At 49.3% G+C, this 18,029-nt stretch overlaps 1 protein-coding gene across 15 annotated transcripts in view; it reads right to left on the minus strand.

Annotated features, from left to right (window-relative positions):
• Positions 1-18,029, minus strand: part of EHMT1 (euchromatic histone lysine methyltransferase 1) — a 96,436-nt gene that overhangs the window by 44,156 nt on the left and 34,251 nt on the right. For 6 of the 15 annotated variants that reach the window (XM_042879381.1, XM_042879389.1, XM_042879379.1 and 3 more), the window contains 3 exons: positions 10,998-11,085; positions 3,271-3,827; positions 723-764 (listed from right to left, as the gene is read on the minus strand). In XM_042879381.1, the coding sequence (XP_042735315.1) occupies positions 723-764; positions 3,271-3,827; positions 10,998-11,085 (687 nt within the window). Of the gene's footprint in view, positions 1-722; positions 765-3,270; positions 3,828-3,974; positions 4,000-10,997; positions 11,086-11,586; positions 13,132-13,332; positions 13,512-16,067; positions 16,218-16,366; positions 16,429-18,029 lie in introns of those variants that run through there. The other 9 variants (XM_042879393.1, XM_042879383.1, XM_042879378.1 and 6 more) reach the window with 7 other exon arrangements.

Genomic DNA, 18,029 nt, shown 5'->3' on the forward strand with positions numbered 1-18,029 from the left:
ACAGCAACAGCAACACCTCTCTGCACACAGAAAGCCAGCAGTTCTCAGTGCTGGGACCAGGCATTCAGCAGCAGACAGCAGAAATAAATACCAATATAAGTGAAGGAGTTCTGTTCTCTTCCTTGCTCCTCCTTCCTGCCCAGGCTTTATCCCTCCCAGTTAAAGGGATCCCATATTTCGGGCTCACGTTGTGAAACAGAATGAGATATTAATTCCCCTGTTTCCGCAGAGGGTTCAGTGCCTCTGACCTCATTTCTCCACACTGCACAAAACTGCCACCAGAAACACACAGCTCCAGTTGCAGCCTCGTGGTCACCACAGAATGACTGGAAACAACCTGGGAGTCCCAGCTCAGGCAGCTGCTGCTCCTATCTTAAGGGATAACTATGGGTCACTTTCACCTCCAAGATCCTTCTTCCTTTCCAGACACATCTCAGAGAGTTTATACATAGAAATGGGGATTTCTGAGCAGGAAGGGCTCTCAAAGCTCAACACACACACACAAAACTTCCCCTTTGGTCTGCTGTCTCACCCCGCAAACCTTTGTTTTCTCAACAGAGTTATAAACAGATTAAGAAAGAATGGAAGAAATTCTTCCAAAGGTGCCGAGTTTGTGCTACTGCACCAACAGAAGGGGAGCAAAACCAACGCTGTCAAAACTCTTCTGAGATCTCCGTTCAAAAACCAACTTAACATGCAACAATATCAATTAAAATTGTCACCTGTTTAAGATTCAGCTTCGATCCCAATTCAGGAAGCAATTCCTAAACAGAGAAAAAGCTGGTTACACATGTGAGAAAATCATTTCCTTCCTTTCAGGCACCAATATGCACGTACAGAAAAGGCTACTGAGGTCCCCTGACAACTGTAAGGTTGAAGAAAACAATTTTTTTGCCCCAGCAGGTTTCTGCAGGAGCTGAGGAATGAAAGTTGTTGCCTGCAATGCATTAAAATACCTTCCTTCCCCGCTTCCTTCTCTTAGCAATGCGTGTAAAAGGATTCTACCAAGAGAAGAGCAATGCTCTAAAAAATTGATGATGAAAACCCATGCATCCAGTCACATCAAATTGTGGGTGATTTCTACAATTCCTAAAATACATCCATAGTGCTTTCAAAGGGGAAAAGGCACGACTGCATGTGCTGCGCTGAGGAGCCTCTCATAAGCTGCTCAACAAAGAAATAATCAGGACAGAAAAATGGCAAGTAGCAAAGACTTTGTTCCTCAAATGAAAACAGCATGTAAATTCGAAAGACAATGGGGAAAAATAGGTAGTAATTATCTGGAAGGCTGAACAAAACAGCTGCTTTATTGTCTTGCAGAAATGAGATCAAATCTTGGGGACCTGCGCTCGCATTCAGATGCAAAGCCTCTGAGCAGGAAATGTGTGAACAGCCTCTGCCTACCACCTGTGAATTTCGTTCCTCTCACCATTTCCAACCCAAGGAAATGGGCTGCACTGCAGAGGAACAGTGGCCAAACAACTGCAGGCTTTGCCTTTTGAATCCATTGCTGATGCAAGAGTGAAGGGTGATCAGCAGTGCAATTACAACACTCCCATAACGTGGCAATGCAAACACTCCAACGTTGCAAGCAGCTTTCTAGAGACAAGCCCAAAAGCCCAAGGGGTTGTATAAAAAATCCTTCTGATGTATCATCAAATATGAATGATGAAAACACTCCTTCCTAACCTAGCAGTTGTTTTATAGAAGGGAATTGCCTCTTTCAATTGCTCAGCCCCACGGGGGTCTCTCCCTGTCAAATTCCACCAGGGTCGGGGTTTGCCCTGCCTAATTTAAGTGCACTGCAGGTTGCTGGAGGAAAGCTGCAAGGTTTCAGCTGCAAAGCCTTGTTTGGGTAAGAAAGCCTTCCATGAGCCTTCCATCAGGCTGCCTGCGCTGCATCTGGGCCTCCCCAGCTGCCAGCCAAAAAACTCAGCAGGGGGGCGAGAGCCAGAGAATTCAAATGCAATCAGGGGAAGGCAGAGGGGAAATTAGTGGTTTGGGAGAATGGCTGGGAAATTGTGGCCCCTGTGGTTTCTGCCCTGCTCTGCAGGCTGCACGCCACAAGGTTTGCAGGCTCCATGTGTTTGGACTCCCACCTGCTTCCGGAGTCACAGGTGCTGCAGCACCAAGGGCACCTTTCCCCATCTGTGGCTGGCTATGTGCCACCAAGCATTTCTCTTTTTTTTTTTCCCCCTTCCCCTGCTCGCAGCTTTGAGACCTTTACATCGTACTGTTGCCGTGCTGCAACATGTAGGTGACATCTGAGGATCATCTGGCATTTGCTTGTTCACAACATGCTGGTAGCTAGCAGCAATCCACTACGCCAGCACTTACAGAGCTGCAGCAGCTTCCCATTTATTTCTGGGTGTCACTCACACTGCCAAGCAGGGCTCGCAGCAATCTGTGTACCTCAACCTGGGTACAGGATGGTCCCTCTCCATCGTTAGACGCAGCACGATGGAAGGATCTAGCTCATCAGAGCTAAATATAAAGTGTCACAGGGTTGGAGATCAAGTGCTCGTGGTGCAGATCTGATTGTGCCCAGTATCTAATTCCCCATCTTTGGCGAAAGAACCAAAACTTGGTCCATGTTTATGACAAACAAAGGCCCATTTCTGCTCACTCCCATTACATGTTGGGGTCACAGGATGACTTCAAATCCCCTTTTACTTCCTGAACAAAAGATAGATCTCTCTTTTATTAAGTGATGGTAAATCCACACCCAAGGATTCTGTAAGAAAGATTTCTGAACAAGCTGCATTAGTGTAGGCAGCACGTACAGAGTAAGAAAGCATCATCCAGTTTAATGACACGGCAATGCAATCAAGTTGCCTAACTTATCAGCTTCTTGACAGCTTTCAAGCTTAGGAGAAGCCTCCAGTTAACACACTAAGCTTAATTTCCTTTGGGTCAAACTTATAAGAAATCTAATTTGTTTCATAAGCAGCTCTGGATTTCAACAGACAGCTGATGAGCAATACAGCCAGGAGAGAAAGGCCATTTAGTGTCTGATAGATCTGCCAGAGAAGGCAATTGATCAATTATATATTTAGAAACACATTGGGGAAGAGAGCTGACTGCAGCCACATGACTCTTTGAACACCTCTGTCTCTCTGTGAGAAGAGAAAAACATCAAAAAAGAAAAAAGAATTAAAATCAGCCTGCTTAGCAGGAGGTCACTGGAATATATCCATCCCCGTGCAACAAAGTGTCCCTCCCACACACCCAGAGAAAGCCAAGAGCTAGCATGGGTCTACTATACATTACCAGGCTAGGGGTGGGTTTAGGCATTGTCTTCCGTGCTCTGTGGACCTTGACTTCAGCATTAGCAGCAGTGGCTTTTTTAGCATCCATGTCCTTACTGCCCTCCCCGAGCTTGGCTGGCATCGTGGCTTGCATCTGAGAAAAGGTGCCCACAGTTCTCCCTTTGCTTGCTCCTCCTGGAAGGGTTTTTGCAGCATGGCCAGTGAGAGAAGCAAAGGTGCTGGTAGTCCTTAGAGGTTGCTCCTGTGCCATCTGCTTGGTTAGAATATATCCATTGCTCCCTGTTAGAGAAGTCTGTGTGAAGTCATTAGCTTTCATATGGTTTTGCTTCCCAGTCTCACCGTCTCGTTCAGAAATGCCATTTTCTGCTATCCTATTTAATTTAGTACTAGAGTCCTGCTGGCTCACTTTCGTGTTGTCCTGAGTGTTTTTCGCTGGGTTTGGGTGGCTCCCAGCCTCGCCGTGCTCACAGGAACCGTTGGTTTCACCATCTACAGCCATTTTTGGTTCCCCCGCTTGCTTTTCTGTAGCACTTTCATCCGCAGCCATGGCATTGAACCCTGGAGAAAGAGGGAGGAGAAAGGGAAGGGAGGAGAAAGAAAAGGGTCACAGGCGTCACTAAAACACGCAGCGGCTGACAACCACGAAACGTCTCCCCCAAAGAAGCTCTCCCTACACATTTCCACTTGGGCTGCCAACACACCTACCTGACTGGCTTGGCCGGATCCTGGCATGGCAAAAAGTGGGGCAGCTCAGCTGAAAGCAGTGCACTCATTCTGACTCGCCTCAGCTGCAGATACGGCCGTTTATTCCCCAACGATGGATATTTCAAGGTAAATATTATCTTTAGCTTTACCAATAACTACATTTATAGGACTGTATGTCAACATTCCACATGTCAAACAAAACACTGACCAATCCTGCACTCGGATCTCTAGCACAGCTCTTCATGGTGCCATGGGAGAGCTGCTGGAGAGCTGGATGGGCGAGCTGCTGTGGCACAGCCCGGAGCCTGCAGGTGGTAACCCTGCAAGGAATAAGCGCTGTAGACAGCACTGCTCACTGAGGATCACTCTTCCAGCAGGAAGCAGCAGCACAGGAGCAGGATTCGCGGTGTCATTTCAGAGGTAACGGCCAGAGTAAACAAGAGGGTGAAGCAGGCTAAGTGCAATTCCAGACTAAAACAATGACATGGTTAAAGCACAGTGAGATCTCTGCAGACCTAAAGCTCGCTCACAGGTAACACAGGAGCGTCCATGCAAAGACATTTTTTTCTCCTTTCCAAATACTTCCAAGCTCCCCTGCCAGTACTTTCATCCCACAGATATCTCAGACCTGAGCTGACAGAATCCAAGTATGAACACCGTGTACTTACAGAAGGGTTCCCGACACGACAAACCAGCAGCTCCCCAGGCAACCAGGGCTGATAACAATTCACTGGCACGTCCAGTAAAATGAGTAAATCAACCTGCTGTTAAGGATTCTGTGTATTGTTTTCCTTCCAGAGGCCAGACAGTTATGAAAAGCATCATAAGTACCATCGAAAGCTCTGTCCAAGCAGACTGGAGGAGCAGGTAGGACTGATTTACAGCCAACTGAAGTTATTTTAGCCTACAGTAGAGCCCAGAATTCAAAGCAGAAAACAGCTGTGCAAGCCAGAGCAGCGTGCTGGTATCAGCACCTTGCTTCACACTGCTCATGGAGACTGATGTCCTGCAGACCTCTGCTGAACTGGTGAAAACCTTCTGCAAAGCTCCAGGCCCAATGCCCACCTCCCCTGGGTGCTGCCAGGCAGAGCTGGGGGGGCAGGGGCACCACGCAGGCAGAAGCATCAGAGCTCCCCAAACACCACTCAAAGCCAGCATCCCCCGTGCTGCTTCCCAGACCACTTTCTGTGTGCTGAAAGCTCTGACAAGGTGCACGTGGGTTGATTGGGGTTGAGAGGACTCATGACAGGGCAAACATACAATTGCTACTAGGTGAGACACCTTGGGCAGGGGGAGCAAAGCGCTGCGCACTGTGCTTTTTCAACCTTTATTTCTCTCATTCTTCACCAAGTGTCCTTAGAAGTGCCATTTAAAGGGTTCTTTCAGCAAACTCAGCACCAGAAGGAAAGCAAAGGTGGGTAGGCCGCAGCTGCAGGCTCTCAGCGCTCAGCAGCAGGCACCTGGCAGGGTGAAGCCTACTGTATTTGTTGACTGCAGTGCTGCGCACGTCCACCAGCACAGCAAACAGCTCCCGTGGCTGAATACTGGATAAACCAAATCAACTGGGAGCAAGAATTGCCCCGCCTGCCAGGAAGGCGACCAAACCAAGGTAAATGAGAGCACTGCCCTAAGGGGAAGGTATGACTGCGTTGGCCCCGAAAGCATCACACTTTATGAACGATCCATGAGGTTGAAACAGATGTAATTCAACATATGTTTGCTTTTTTGCTGAACAGGGTCCTGTAGAAAGCGATGGGAACATGATCCAGAGAGAGCGGGAGCCTCGCAGTGGGTAAATGCTCAATAAAAGCCTGCAGGAGCTCCTCAACAGCACCAGCTAAAGAAATGCTGGTTCCTTACATTTCACCTTCTCTTTACTTTCCAAAAAAAGTTTTTGTATTGCGAACCTGTTGAAATCTTGACTAACAATAGGCCTCGTGACAGTGAGTTCCATGGGTCAGTCAGCAAGTTCCTCCTGAAAGCCCAGCTCAACAGGAGGCTTTTCTGCTCACCAGGGAATAAAAACCCAAAACTGATTATTTCTCTGAAACTTTGCAACATTCATTCCTTCTAAACAGACCAAAACCACGCTTTGTCTGTATTCATTTCTCTCCCTCTTTGTCCTTTAACTCAAAAAAACTACAAGATAAAAATATACAGCCTATTTCTACGGGTGCGTAACCTCAATTACTAGAAGCATCCTGGCATCTCCAGCATTGTCTTATGCATCCTCTATGTTACATACAGCAGGAGAAGCCTGTCACATTGTTCACAATGCTGCCTGCAACCCGATCCAAGCACACACAACTAATTGTAAAGCAGCAACAGGAAATTCCTTACTCAGAGATGGTGAGGCCCTGGAACTGTTGCCCAGAGCTGCGGGTGCCATCCCTGGAGGTCCCTGTGCCCATGGATGGGTGCTGGGCAGCCTGAGCTGCGGGGCAGCCCATGGCAGGGGGTGGATCTTGACTACCTTTAGGGTCCCATCCAACCCAACCATTCTGTGATTCTACGAGTGCAACACAACCACAGGCCAACCTGTCCTGCTGCTCATTCACATAGCAAGGAAACTGAAGCTGCTACCAAGTTGAAACAATCTTCAGCGTGTATCTTCTAGGAGCTGGATACTAGCCCTGCAATTCCACAAGCAAAGAACAATCAGCAATGTACCTAAACCAGTGCTCTGCATTAAGGGCTCACTGTGAGCAACAAAGAGTTCGCAGCCTTCCACCTCTCCAAGCGCTCACAAGGACCCTCTGCAGCAGCTTCAGTCTTAGGCTTCCTTCTCAATGTCAAACACAGTTACTCAAAATTAAATTAAAACTGTGATGCGGAGAATGGAAGATTGAGAAAGGAGGGGAGGAGCTGACCTTGAGCACAGTGCGACCGATGCTCCAACAGCACGTTGCTGTTGGGACCCACCAGCTTTCCACCTGCAGGCAGACAGGGGTTTGGCCCAAGGCTCGGTAGTGCTGAGAGAATCCTCCAAAAAAAACAAAAGTCTTCAGTATATTTTGTTAAACCCAGATCTCTCCGTTCAATGTGACAAAATAAGAAAAACACGCAAGCGTTAGGAGCGTTGCTCCAGGCCAAAACGCGATCACTGCTAAAAAAAACAACCAAGAATAAAGGTCCTTCAAGTGAGTGCTTGATTATCTGATCTGGAACTCCGACATGTTTTCCTGGCCACCTCAGCACTGCTGGAGGCTGCTGATGTCCCACAGGGTCCTTCCATCGGTGTGCTCCTCATGCAGGGCGCAGGGCTGAGGCTGCAGCAGTGCCACGCTGAGCCCAGCACAGCTCCTGATTCTGAACTGCACTACAGGTGAGTGCTGCCAGCGTTCAGGTTTATACATATAGACATTTCACAGGCTTTTATCTTTAAGTGCTTGCTGACCATCCTTAAACTGCCACAGATAGCACAGACATTTGTTCAATATCCAACTGACCTGCTGGAAACAGCAAGGAGTGCATCTGTTGAAATCCTTGCCTTGAGGTTCCTCCAATCTCTTCTTTCTTTAAATCAAAGAAAATCATGAAGCAGAGAAAAGCAATAAAAACACTGCTGAAGAGATGAGAGTTCAGACCAGTAAGGAATGGGAGATTGGGATCCCATCCTCCATCTGAAAGGAAAGCTCCACCTCTGTCATTCAAGCCAAAAAGCTGAGCACTATGAAGCCAAGAAATGAAGAGAATTGTAAGTTTCGGGCCAAAGTTCCTCTCTGGGATGAATTACTGATGGGCTTTACTATTTTTCGTCCCTTTTACATTGGTGTAGGCAGATGATGACCAAGTGAGCTCAGTTCTGTATTTCCATAATGCAAGTGCCACCCTCCTACTGCCCTGAGTCCGCAGTGGGAGCCTGCCCCACATCTCCTGTAGGACACGGCCACAGCCAACACAGGGAAAAACACATACAAAAAAAAAGTACATTTGCTGTTAATGTCCCACACTGAGCTTAAAGGTTGGTAAATGGGACTCAGCCTCTTGCCTACAAATACCAGTGATGACTGCGAGGTGTTTAATGCCCCGCATGAAATCAATTGTCCTTTTGCCATGGGATGGAGTCCCTGAACACAGCCAGCACCTGGTGGGCTGTCAGGGGGGAGCGACCACCTGCAGTGTGTGAGCATCCTTTGTTCCACCTGGCCTCCTGGCTGCCGGGCTCAGCAGGGAGTCCCAGTGCTGAGCAAGTCAAGGCAGGGAGATTATTCTTTTTCTCCTTTTAAAGCACCTCTCCCTACACCTGGGAATGCAAAGGTTGCAGCTGCTCAGTGGAAGGCTGCACGCTCCTCACCCACAGCAGCTTTCTATCTGCAATAAGAGGCAGAAGGAGGAAAAAAAGTAAAAAAAAAGAAAAAGCCCTTCCAGGAAATTAAAACCCTAACACTCTCTAGAAGCAGCTTTAAGGTTATCTGCAAGCAAAGTGACTGCGCACACCTCACACACCTCCTGTAAAGCAGCTTGGGTAAAGTCTTCGGGAGGCTGAGCCTAATGGGGAACTTCACTCTTCACTGTGGATGAGTGCAGCTTCCCACCTCCAGGGTAGGAGCAACAACAGGAGCAGTTTGCACTGGAAGGTCGTGTCAGATGAAGCACACAGCTGGGAGCTATGGGCAGGAGGAGGAGAACTGAAATTTCTGGCAATTCTTGCAAGAAACCCCTTCTGACTAACTTCTGAGTCAGGCTAAGTACAACTCAGCCTAATAAAACACTTCTGCTCAGCACTTCCATCTCCCCACCCCTCTTCCTTCCTTGTCAAAGGCAAAGAGGGACCTAAACTACCTAATGAAAAACTGAACTGGAATGTTTCCCCATGGATAACAGGAGACACAAAGCCGAAGAAGCAGCTTACAGTGAGCTGAGAATTAATCCCAGAATCAGAAATGAAAGCATCAGGAACACCTGAAGGTCTCACTCCTACAGATGCATGTTAAACTTAGTTCAATCACTTCCCTCCATTGGTACCAGCATGAAACTAGAAGCAGTGCCTTGCTTGAGGGACAGGCCACTAAATCTCATTTCAACGTTGCAAGCTACCTGAATTTCCTTTGGATCTTTAAGTTCCAACCTCTGCAAGTCTCCAAGGGCGTTTCCCCAAAGGGATCACAACCCAGGACAGATCTAGGTTTGTGTTACAGACAAGAACTCCTACCAATCAGTTTGCTTCACAGCAGCTCAGCCTAAACCAGGACCTAGAAGCCCCAGCAGCCTTCTGTGGGTTCCCACTCCAGGCCTCTTCCTCTACAGCAGAGAGCAAACACCAAGAGCCACGTCCCACACAGCAGGGAGCTGCACCAGGCTGTGCACCCCATATGCACACATCACCTCCCATCCCTTGGTTAGGAAAAACAGGCTCAAAGAAACCATTCCGTGCCATCCTGTGAGTCTGCTGGAATGATTTCATGTTCGCTCCACGCTCAAAAATGCAAATTCCCATGCTAACTCAGAACATTGTTATTAACAGAATTTAGGGCCGCTGACTCATTGAACTGCTATGATGGCCACAGATGGTTAATGAAGGTCAGCTAAGAACAATGCATGTAGCACGATGACCAAGCAAACCACTGTCTTTTACATAAATTGTACGTTTGAGAAGAAAGAGAATACAGTCTGAGTCTCACCACAAGTATGGAAGCTATGCAGTTCAGACGTTAAGATCCTTTTTCCCCAGTAACAGAACAGTACAGTAAGCTGAAGTGGTTGAAATTCGAGCACCTTGTCAACCCTCCGGACTGCTCCTGCACAGGGAGGGTTCCCAGCTTCCTTTTCAGACACAGCATTTCCTTTTAGTCAGAATGAGTCAAGACTTGCAAGGCACAGAGGTTTCTCTTTTCCAGACCTCATCCTCTCTTTTCACCTCTGCAGACATTTGCCACTTGGGTCCAACCTGGAGCTAAATACACTAGCGTAATACTCCTGAGCCAAGCAAGGCAAGGGATCAAAGCTCAAGTCTCTTCCCAGAGGAATGCAACCTCACACCCACATCTCAGACTCCATTTCTGGTCTTCCTGGATCAGAGGTCCACGTGGAACTGACGTCAGCAGCAACACTCATGTGCTGCCAGTTAATATGCAAGCACCGTGGTCACATCTGACACAGCACTCAATATTTTGCTTGTCCTTTCCAAACAGAACAAACCATTACACTGGGCAGAAGAGAACTCAAAGGCGATGCTGTACTCACACAGGTTCAAATTAAATCCAAAATTTTGTTTCTAGCAAGAACAGAGTATTTTGGTGGGGTCAGTTCAGTGCTCTTCTGATGTTCTATTATGGAGAAGAGAACAAAAATTCCCCAGATCCTGGCAGATCAATGAGAAGCAGCTAGTCAAGGAATAATGAAGCCATGAAAAGAAAGTGGGGGAAAAAAAAAAGATTAGGGGCTGTATTGTTTCTTTTTTCCCTCCTAATCCCACCGACATCTATTAAGCTCTCAGATCTGTGTGTGTGCAACTCACAGACAAGCGCAGAAGAAAGATTTCATCCCACTAACATGTGCACTACAGCCTGCAAAGTAAAAGAAAGCAGAGACAAGGCAGAAGCCAGGAAGCAACCCTCAATGGCACCAATGGCACGAGGTGTCTCACCCAGCCAGCAGTGATCGCTGCCTGCTCTGGAGCAACAGTGAGACTCAGAGGAAAACAGAAAGTTAACTTTAATAGGGAGGAAAAAGGCCAGGTCACTGTGTGGATCAGAGTTTGACTAAAAGCAGTCACACAGAAGAAGTTCAAAGTAACTCGAGCCTCCTTTGTGTCTCACAGCCACACGAAAGCAGAAGTGAAAACCATCTATAATTCAGGTGGGTGGAGATGGATGGACTGTAGAGCAAATTTGCATCTTCTGGGGAAAAGCCCTGCTCAGCAGAACACAGGAGGAGAACGGAGCTGCTCCTTTTGTGAGAGCACAGCTGAGCCCTTGGGCACAGAGCACATCTCTCAGCCCTCACCTCGCTCCCAGCTTGCCACAAGCCAACCCCATGAGCCAGGCTGAGCTCTGGCCCTCCACCAAGGCAGGTGCTCACCTTCCTCCTTGTTGTTGGTGATATCTTTCAGCAGTTCAGTCTTCATGCAGGCGTCTTTCCTTGTCTCTCCCTTACTCAGCACTGTTTGCTGATGGAGGGAAAAAGAAATACCGAGTTTTAGCTCCACGTTCATACACACATTGCATTAAAAAAAAAAAGAGAGAGACAATCGTGGATGTATCCTGTTTACATCACAGGCCAACCTCTCTGCAAAATACCGCTGGCAGGAAACTGCCAAGGCACAGGTCAGAGATAAAGGCCCCAGGGCTGGAACCTGCGCTTGGGGCCGAGGCAGGCACTGCAACTGGGTGCAGCCATGCAGCTCCGAATGCAAAGAGCTGAGGAACCCAACCGAGGCTGCTGCAGGCTGAAAGGGGCACGGAGGGCACCCCAAGGAAACGACCCTCGCAGCCCCAGACTGCTTTGTTGTGGGTAGGAGGAGGTGGGCTGAGCCCATTTCTCGCTGCACATCATTTATCTGCACAAGCAGGCCGAAGTTCGCTTTGGTATTTCTGCTTTTTGTGGTCTGTTTAAATGCAGTTTATAAAACACAACCATCAGTGAGCTTCACCGAACTCATCGCCCCTACCTTCCACGTTCACTAGGGCCAGTGAGCTCATCTCTTAATTTTATGGAAAGTAATTTTTCTTTTCTTCCTCTTTTACTTTCCTGCAGAAAGGGAACACCTGCTCTTCCCCCTGCCTTTCACGTGCCTGGCATCACATTGCTCGATCGGGTCTGCAGCCTTCACACCACCGCTGCGGATTGCGGGGGGCAGCTACATTTAAATTAAAATGAAAAAACAAACAACTACCAAAACGAAGGAGAAAAGTCTTATAAAACCCACAACCAAGCACACAGATGAGAAGAGTCTTTTGCTACAGCTCTCTGCTCCCAAACTAAAAGACAAGCACGGTACCCGCCATGGAGCTGCAGGGCACCAGGGGAGCCCCAGTATCACGAGCCCAGGTCAAACCAAGTGCTGTAGGAAGTAGATGAAGCCCACAGCCACGAAAATCAAAAGGTTTAAAGCACAATGAGTGGTTAAAAAAAGGAACAGAAGGCCTGCTCGTCTCCCATAAAGCAAGCAAGACATAACGAACGCATACGAAGGCTGAAACATCAGCTTCAAAGGCTTTACCAGGCAAACAAGGCGCTTCTGCTCACCCTTCCCCAACCATTCTCTGCTTGAAGCCACCCAGGCAGACCTTGGTGCTACTGCTGGGAGCCAAAGGCCCAGCCAGCCTGAGCAACGCGTGCTTCCAAGAGCTCCCATCAAGGAACCACAGGAACACAGCTTCGAACAGGAACACAGATCAGCTTTTCCCTGCTAAGCCACAACATGCATCTTCAATGAAAACATCTACGAGTAAATCCTATCTCTCCTCCACCCAGACTTGCTGTAAAATGGGGATAACTTCACCTGCCCAACAACTCATCCTGGTGCAAGGGTAAACAGGGAGTTGCCCTGGGCCCGGCCTGTGCAGTGAGCCCCTGCTCATCTCACACAGACCTGCTGGTTTTCCCAAGCTTTGTTACAATAAATAGAGGTCGTGATATTCCTGCTGTTCAACTGACTCCTCCTGAAAGCCTCAGCATTTCCAGCAGGCCATTTCCATCCCTCCCATCCTTTATTTTCCAAGCAGCTCCCCCACTCCACCAATTATTCACGCCCTCCCTTTCATGGGGACATTGCTGCTGCTCAGACCACGAGGCCTAAAGAAAAGCCACTGCAGGAGCCCCAGCGTCAGCCAGCCCTCGGCAGCTAAAGAACACACTCCCTCTTCTCTGCAACTAACAGGAGCCCAGAGCTGCCCCACATCCCGGACAGCGCTGGGAGCTCTCAAAGCAGCACCAAGAGAGGAACCGTCGCTGCTCCACGCTGGAGAAGGAAAGCTCAGTGCCAGCTCAAAGCCACTGAGGTGGTTCCAATGGGTTCTGCAGCCCCAGCCAAGCGGCCTCACTAGCAGCAGCTCGATGGCCTCCGGGCATTGCTCTGGAGCAAACAAACAGCCAGCATCGCCATCCACAACGCTAACGCACCTTCAGACCTGCTGGGAGGGAAAGAATCAAGTAACAATAATGAAAAAGACAACTGTGACTTTGGAAGCCTTCTGATCCAAAGGAGGCTCCAGGAAAGCACCGCACAGCCCTCGAAGCCTCGTCCCCAAGGACAGCACTCCTCACCCGCGCTCCATCACCACAGCAGGGTGTTGGCAGCAGGACGGGCAGCAGGCAGCACCCTGGGTGCCCACCACCCACAGCCCAGCCATTCCCACCGGCCCACGGCTCCACCCAGCCGAGCCAGCAGCAACTTGGCTGCGAGTGTCAATACCTCCATATTTGTGTGCCTTGCTTTTCCCCCCTTAAATTCAGAGCAAACTTCCCCTTCGCTCACACCCCATGGCCCAATCCGTCGGCTCCTGATTGGCAGGGAAATCCTATACCCACCCTCCCCGCCAGAAGTGTCGGCTCTTGCAGCAGTCCCAACAAAAGCCAACTGCCAAGCTCAGGCTGCTTCACAATAAAAGTCTCACGCTCTCCTCTTTTATTTTTTTCCCCCTTCCCCGCAGACGGCCGCCTCCATTCCCCGACCCCAGATGGATTATTAACCTCCAGCCACTGGAGAGCCTCCACCGAGGCTGCGTGCCACGAGCGACGGGGCGTTGATTCCCCCCACCGGCTCCTTTTATTTTTAGATTTCGAGGGAAAGAAAAATGGCTGCGTCTTAAGAAAGGTGTCTGAAAGGGCTTTAGAAGCCAAGAAGATCCAAGCAAGGGCTGGCTTTAGTCTTTCCTCTGCGCCTCTGATTAACAAGAAATAAGGCTTCCCTTCCTCCACCACGTCTTTGGAGAGGACGGAAGACAGGGCAGAGCCGAGGAAACGCTCTGCAGCATTTCCAAGCAGGCAACCAGAAACTGCATGGTGCCTTTAAAACAAAAAACAACAACAAAAAGAGCAAAGCTGGGAAGCGCAGAGAGCTTCCTCAGTCTCCTCCTTGGCATTTTCATCAGCCCTTTGCAAAAGTCCAAGCAGGTTTTACAGGCAAAGACAATACATGCACAGCACAACTCCAACATATTGTAGCTTACCAAGCCCAAGAGAGCAGTTAGTTGCATCATGAACCAGAGCTCTCTAGCAGTAGACCAGGAAGGAGCGGAGGTTGATGTGCTAAGATGACTACCTCCACAAGAGTCTTTTTTTTTTTTCTTCCCCTCCTTGTTTTCTTAAAAATCAACCCAAGCTTTGCAGCAACGCTGCTCTGATTTGAGACGTGTGTTAAAGCAGGTCAATCTGAAGGAGGGCTGGAAGCAGAATGACCAACCCCTCTCCAACACAGAACTGCTGCGCTACCAGCAGCAGCTGCACCAACGCTCCCCAGCACATGCACACCAGGCACAGGGGACAGCAGTGACCCTGGGGCCCAGAAGCCCCCAACAGGAGGCACCCAGGGGACACTGGGCCCCCAAAGGTGACACCACCAGCACAGCCCCACAGCTGGGTCTGACCCCATGCGAGGCAGCAGTGTGTGCTGCAGCAAGAAAGGGAGGCAAAGCACTCGATAAGTGATGCAACTCCAGCAGCAGCGGATTTCCATTCACTCTCATTTTTTCCTGCTAATAAAACCCAACAAACCCAACCTGCTCATAACCTTTGCCTTAAAAGAAGGCAAACTTTTTGTAGCTAATTACATAGGAAGCAATGATTAAGAAAACGCCTGTAGAGAGACGGTGTTTGTTTTATCAGCAGGAGAAGAGCGCTGATTTCAGATTTCGGCTCTGCTCTGGTCCTGCTGAGCATGGGCAGGTCTGGGATCACCAGTCACGGGGACACTGGCCCTGGGCCTGCCACGAGAAGCATTTGATTTGGAGAAGAAAGGAAATGTAACACCCGTGTACCTGGCCTACAAAGCAGCCACCAGTCTCAAAGCTCCTTTTCTAGGTTAAGGCCACTTCCTTATAAGCCTCGTGCAATCATGTGGACATGGAATTTTATCTGCAGCTCACAACAAGCACTCCTCTCAGCCTGAAGTCTGTCCCCAAATCAAACTAGACCTGCAATTCTTTTGTCTCCTGAATTCCTCCTATCCTAGAAGAACAGAAACGTTTTCTTCTCTGCCTCCATGACTCCCTCCAATTCCAGCCACACAGATCAACTCCCAAAAAATGGGGGAAGGGTAGAAACAAGGCACAAGTCCTTGCATGCAACAGCTGGGAACAAGGAGACACACACATGAAACACAACAAGACTTAAAAGTGGGTTCTCATAGCACAGGGCAGTCCATAATGGTGCCCAGGCTCCAGGCAAGGGGGGTTTGTGGAGCCTAGGCTCCTGTAGGGGTGAACCCAGTGAACAGGGCAGCCTTGGTGCAGATGCAGCTATGCTGTCTTGCTGCTTCCACGCTGGGAAGCATTGCATCCATCTAACTGTGACCCAGTAGAGTGAAAACCACTACAACTTGTATGTGAAGACAAATGGAAATCCAAAGCAGACAAAGGCATCTCCTTCCACTGGCTAAGGTTAGCAAGAAGTACAGCTGCTGCCCACCTTCTCCTATCACAAGGGGGAGGGGCGGGGGCAGAGAACCTAAAAACAGAGATGAAGGATCTTAATCTTCTCTAGCAAAAGCAAACCAGACACTTCAGAAACACTAGGTCCCCAGGAAGGCTCAGCAAGGATGAAAACACAGCACCAAGAAGAGCCTGGAGAGAACAGTTTGCAGCCTCGTCCCCATCGACAACACCCAGGCACCTCTTTGGCCTCAGCCGTCCTCTTCCTCCCTCCCCCAAACCACCGCAGCCAACGGAGCAGCTCCCTCACCCCTACCCAGCCCAGCAACACCAGAAGGGAGGCCTTCTCAGGCCTGGGCCCAGGGAGGTGGCCCCAGCCTGGGTGTTCCTTGGGCCATGGAGGACGTTGCCCCGCGCACACCTCCTCTTCTGTGCCACCTGCAACCACAGCGACGCCTGCGAGCCGGGAAAGCAGACAGGGAGAGGAAAACAAGGCAAAAAACAAGACAAAAGTTGCACCCTCGGGCCTGTCCCTCTAATAGCTACAGCAAAACCTCACCAAGACTTTACTCTCCTGGAGGGTGAGAAAGGCACGCAGCGCTGCCCAGCACCCGAAGTCCTAGAGGTGGCAGCTCCTCACCACCTTGCCTCCATGGCCTACGGGCTTCGTCCTTCGTGGGGCTTTTTTTCTGCTCTGTCATTAAGAGTGGAGCCTGGTCTTTTCCTTCAATCCCAAGAATTGCACTGAATTAGATCATCTTTCTCGGCTCACCTCCCCCTGCAGGCAGCTCCCGAGCATGCTCAGCTCGGCCTGGCGCTGCCATTTCATAACTGCATTGTTTACAGACGCACACTGACCTGCCATTTTTTGACAGTAGGAGAGGAGCTGGTGCTTGCAACCACGGCTGCTCACAGCCCTGCTCCTCACCACCGCCGGGCCAGGGGCGAGCTCCTGCCTTGCAATAAAAATCCAATTTGGAGAAGGGAAATTGCAAAGTGTGGAAAGTTGCAGTTTACTGTTGTTTTTGTTGTTGCTGTTTCTCCCCTTGTTTTAGGTCAAAATCCACCTGCTCGGAGCACACAGTCTAGGAGGAAGCAGTTAACCCCTCTCTGGGGTGAGGAGAGCACAGGTCTCGTCGAGCTCAGTGCAGAATGCCAGCCATGATTTCAGCTTCTTCAAATCACAACTGTGCTTCGATGTCACCTAAAAATACAATGTTCAGCCCGGTCTGCCATCCTCTGTCAAGCCTTCCTCTGAGAAAGAAAGCCTTGGAAAGATGGTATTTCCCTTGAATAAACAAGTTGGCTTAGTCCCAGCACATACAGTTTTCTCCTTTAAATGCAAACCAGAGTATTTTTGCAGGCACACAGGAAAATGAGGAGAGGAGGAGGGGAAAAGTTCTTCATTTAACACCAAGAGCTCCATTAAAAGCACTGCAAGGTTGCTCCCAGTCTCTCTCTGTTCCAGTCCTCTCCCCGTCTGTGTTTATCATGCTTTCCAGGTGAAAGCAGCTCCAAGTTATGCTGGACAGAAAATGCCAGAAGACCTGGAGGTTTCCTCATCCTTGGAACAAGGACAATTTGTGCAAAGCTTCTTTTACAAGAGGCACTGTGCTGCTCCGACACAGTATGGCAGCGTTGCAGGGAAGACGCTCACACGTCAGATCTTCTTAACCCTCACCACCTCTCCCTTTTTCCACCACTTCCACCAGGCTTCCCCCTCCTCGGGGAATTGCAGTTACCTGGGATCAGGGGAAATACCACAAGTTGGTATTTTGGATCCCAGAATATTTTTTAAGAGCTTGCTCTGTATTTTTTTCCCCCAGTGATGTTTTTGTGTTGGTTTTCTTTTCTTTTTTTTTTTCCCTTTTATTTTGAAAAACACATTCCAATTAGCTCAGAGAGTGAACGAGCTTCTCTCCAGCTGCTTTACCAATAACCCCGCACCCTGCTGGGCAGCGCCTGTCCTCCATCGCTGCCCCCCTCTAGGATCAACACCACCAGGCAACAGAGCCAGACATTTCCTACGCTGCAGAACAGACCAAGGAGTTCAAACAGGCACCGGAGGGGAGGAGGGACAGACAGATCTGCAAAGGGCCGAGTCCGAACGTCAGGGGAGATCACGTTACTGGCTGCTGGGGTCTCGTCTGTGAAGAGGGTTTGATTTCAAAACTCACTTAATTTACAGTAGTTGAAAAGAATCGGCTGAAAGTGGCGGTTAAGGGTTATAAATTCAAGATTCGCTTCCAAATCACGGGCTTTGCAGTTCACTGCAGGAACATATGGTCCTCTGAGCCTCGAGAGCAGGGAGCACACACTGCCAGAGCCCCAAGTCTTTGGGCTGAACCAAAAGCAAGACATTTCTTCCACTGCAGGGTGGTCACTGTGGTGCTTCCTCAACCTTTGGCAGCTCCAGGAGCAACACAAGGAGAAGGAAAAATTTAAGGGGAGAAAGACAAAAGGACAACAAAGAGCAGCCCCAGGAATCGAGTCATCCCTCCCCCAGCCATCCACAAACCAG

Source organism: Lagopus leucura, unplaced genomic scaffold (genome assembly GCF_019238085.1).
Source record: "Lagopus leucura isolate 7727_CA_CO unplaced genomic scaffold, USGS_WTPT01 Super-Scaffold_100022, whole genome shotgun sequence".
NCBI lineage: Eukaryota > Metazoa > Chordata > Aves > Galliformes > Phasianidae > Lagopus > Lagopus leucura.